The following is a 2,500-nucleotide window of genomic DNA, read 5'->3' as shown; positions in this document are numbered from 1 at the left end:
AGGTCACCTCTGATTGGCTCTCACGTGTCTGATCATCATTCTCACCGAAGATTTCACTTTATTATAATTCTAAGCTTCACAAACAAAATATACAATACAAAACATCATTGTGTCGTAAGAATTTAGACTAGAAGATTATAATATTTATTATGCACTTGGAGGGCTGTATACTGAGTATAACTTAGTCAAATGAAAGCGGTGCCAGTAGGGCGGAATTCGAAAGGCAGAGACTCCCAGCAAAACACCCACCGTAAACACAAGAGAGACCTGTCACAGATGGGAATATGGATTTGTATTAGTCATTTACATCGGGAAAACTTGCTGAATTGGAGTAACAGGTAGGTTATGATGCCGTTCACTTGTATACGTTATGCTAGAGGGGGTAATTGTTTCCTAGATAAAAGGCTGTGATGTGATTTAATGATTTTTCCTTCCAAGGATCGACAGTTATCATTTCACTGATATTCCACTTACGTTGTCACATGAAAATTTGTCATTTCCGTCATAATTCGAGAGATGGCAGCTGTTTACGTTATATAACAACATTAACATATTTTCACCTGCAACTGTGCGTGCGCTTGTTTGTCATTTGTGGAGAGGAAGTGTTGCAATATTATGACGTGCAAAAGCTTGGTCATGACAAGGTTCCTCATCGAGTGACACGGGAAGAGCATTCACATGACAGACTGTGATTGGCATGTAGGCATGACAGTCCCTACACTTATTCAATACTGAAGTTTTATCTAATTATATTAGCCAATTAATACCTTTTGTATTTTAGTCTTAGCAGGATATGACAATAGTCATAGCTGAAGTGTCGAATTTTGTTAATATGAAAGTTATCAGTTTGTATTGGTTTATTCATTGATTCTTTATTTTCATATGATGGTTTTGAGTGTCATTTACATATTACATATACATTGTCATTTCTGTGTGTTCCAGATTTTAAGACATTTCCTGTTTGGATATACTAAAATTTGGGTTAATGAGAAAAGCTTGCCGTAGTATAAAAGAAAAATCTATGAAATATAATGAAGTTATTTGAGATTAATATATTTGGTATACCTAATTATGTACCAAGTAAATGTGTTTTCTCATTCCTTCAGTAAATAGAATTATATGATTTTATTTTGTGAGTTTGCACTCTACACTATCATCATCATTTATGGAAATTAGAGAAGAGTGCAATATTTAATGGTTGGTAGTAAGTCAGGGAATGATTTTCAGCTGTATATAGGTAGTAGTATGAAAAAGTTTGGCTCTTGTAGTATGGACATGTTATTGGACATGTTATTGGAAAGTGTGACAAATGTGAGATGGAGCAAAAATCTTATTGGTTATATATTTCTATTTTGTTTGATAAATTCAAGTTGTCATGAATATGGAAGTGTTGTTTCTAGATAAGTTTTGTTTTATTGTTTCATTTTAGTTTTTTTTGAAAGACATAGCATGTATTTCATATCTATTTTCAAAAATTGCCATACATTTGTTGTAAAAAAAAACAACAGTATTTATAGCCAACAGTTGGTACTTTAATAAGTACAATGTGTTTGGTATTTAGTTTTTTGATAGAACATTGTCCAGATGAAACCACTTTCATTACATAAAAAAACAGTAACTTAGTAACATAAGTGGAAAATTGTTATATATTTAGAATTTATATGTTTATACTCATTCACTTAGAAAATATTTTGAAGGTTAAATATAAATCTTTCTAATTCTATATTTCTTGATATGTTATGTTAAACTGACTCTAAGATTTGAAAATATTATTTTTAACAGTGTTGTTTTCTGAGACATGGGGACAAACAACCAAGATGTGGCATGTTATTTGGTTACAAAGCATTCCGCATGGAAGGGCAAGTAAGTATACCATTAAAAATATATAAATCTGATTTTGATAATTTAGAAATGTATTATGTAATGTTTAAGAAGAGGAATAATTTTTCAGTACTAGAATATTAGATGATATTAGAAATCATGATCATTTTGATAAGACATTTGATATTTCAGTGTAATGGTAATGTATTATTCTGAAGATAAATTTATTATTTACTCATGACTTTCACTTTCAGGTACAAACGCATTTTTAGCGTTGGCAATGCGGGGATTACCACCTATAACCCTGGTAGCATGGAAGTCACCAACCAGTGGTATTACAATGACTTTATCAACATAACACCAGCCTTGAAGGGCGTGGGCCAGGTATTTATCTATTCTTTTGTTTTTGAAAAATAATAATTTGATGAGAGAAAGGTTTGCTGTCCTTATTTATTGAATAATGTGCAGGGAAATATGTACAATTGCTTGCTGAATGAAAAAAGTGTATTGCAAAAAATACCTGTGTGAGTTTTCTTTATTGTCTTTAAGTGTAAAAAGTTCTGTCTTTGATTTCTTAAAATATTCTCAGTTGAGAAAAAATAGGATACATCCAGTATCATTCCCCCCATAAACATTTTATTTGCTTATCTGGCAAAATTACAATAATCATCCTTCTATA

The 2,500-nt window shown here is 31.4% G+C and overlaps 1 protein-coding gene across 1 annotated transcript in view; it reads left to right on the top strand.

Moving 5' to 3' along the window:
* The first annotated feature begins 193 nt into the window (after positions 1-193).
* LOC125034425 (dnaJ homolog subfamily C member 13-like) overlaps positions 194-2,500 on the top strand; it is a 66,539-nt gene continuing 64,232 nt past the window's right edge. Inside the window, 3 exon segments of the mRNA XM_047626167.1 lie at positions 194-338; positions 1,783-1,863; positions 2,076-2,205. Coding sequence (XP_047482123.1) covers positions 1,799-1,863; positions 2,076-2,205 — 195 coding nt within the window. The 5' untranslated portion in view covers positions 194-338; positions 1,783-1,798.

Source organism: Penaeus chinensis, chromosome 18 (assembly GCF_019202785.1).
Source record: "Penaeus chinensis breed Huanghai No. 1 chromosome 18, ASM1920278v2, whole genome shotgun sequence".
Classification (NCBI taxonomy): domain Eukaryota; kingdom Metazoa; phylum Arthropoda; class Malacostraca; order Decapoda; family Penaeidae; genus Penaeus; species Penaeus chinensis.
The sequence above is the reverse complement of the archived record's forward strand: the minus strand, read 5'-3'. Positions and strand labels throughout refer to the sequence as shown.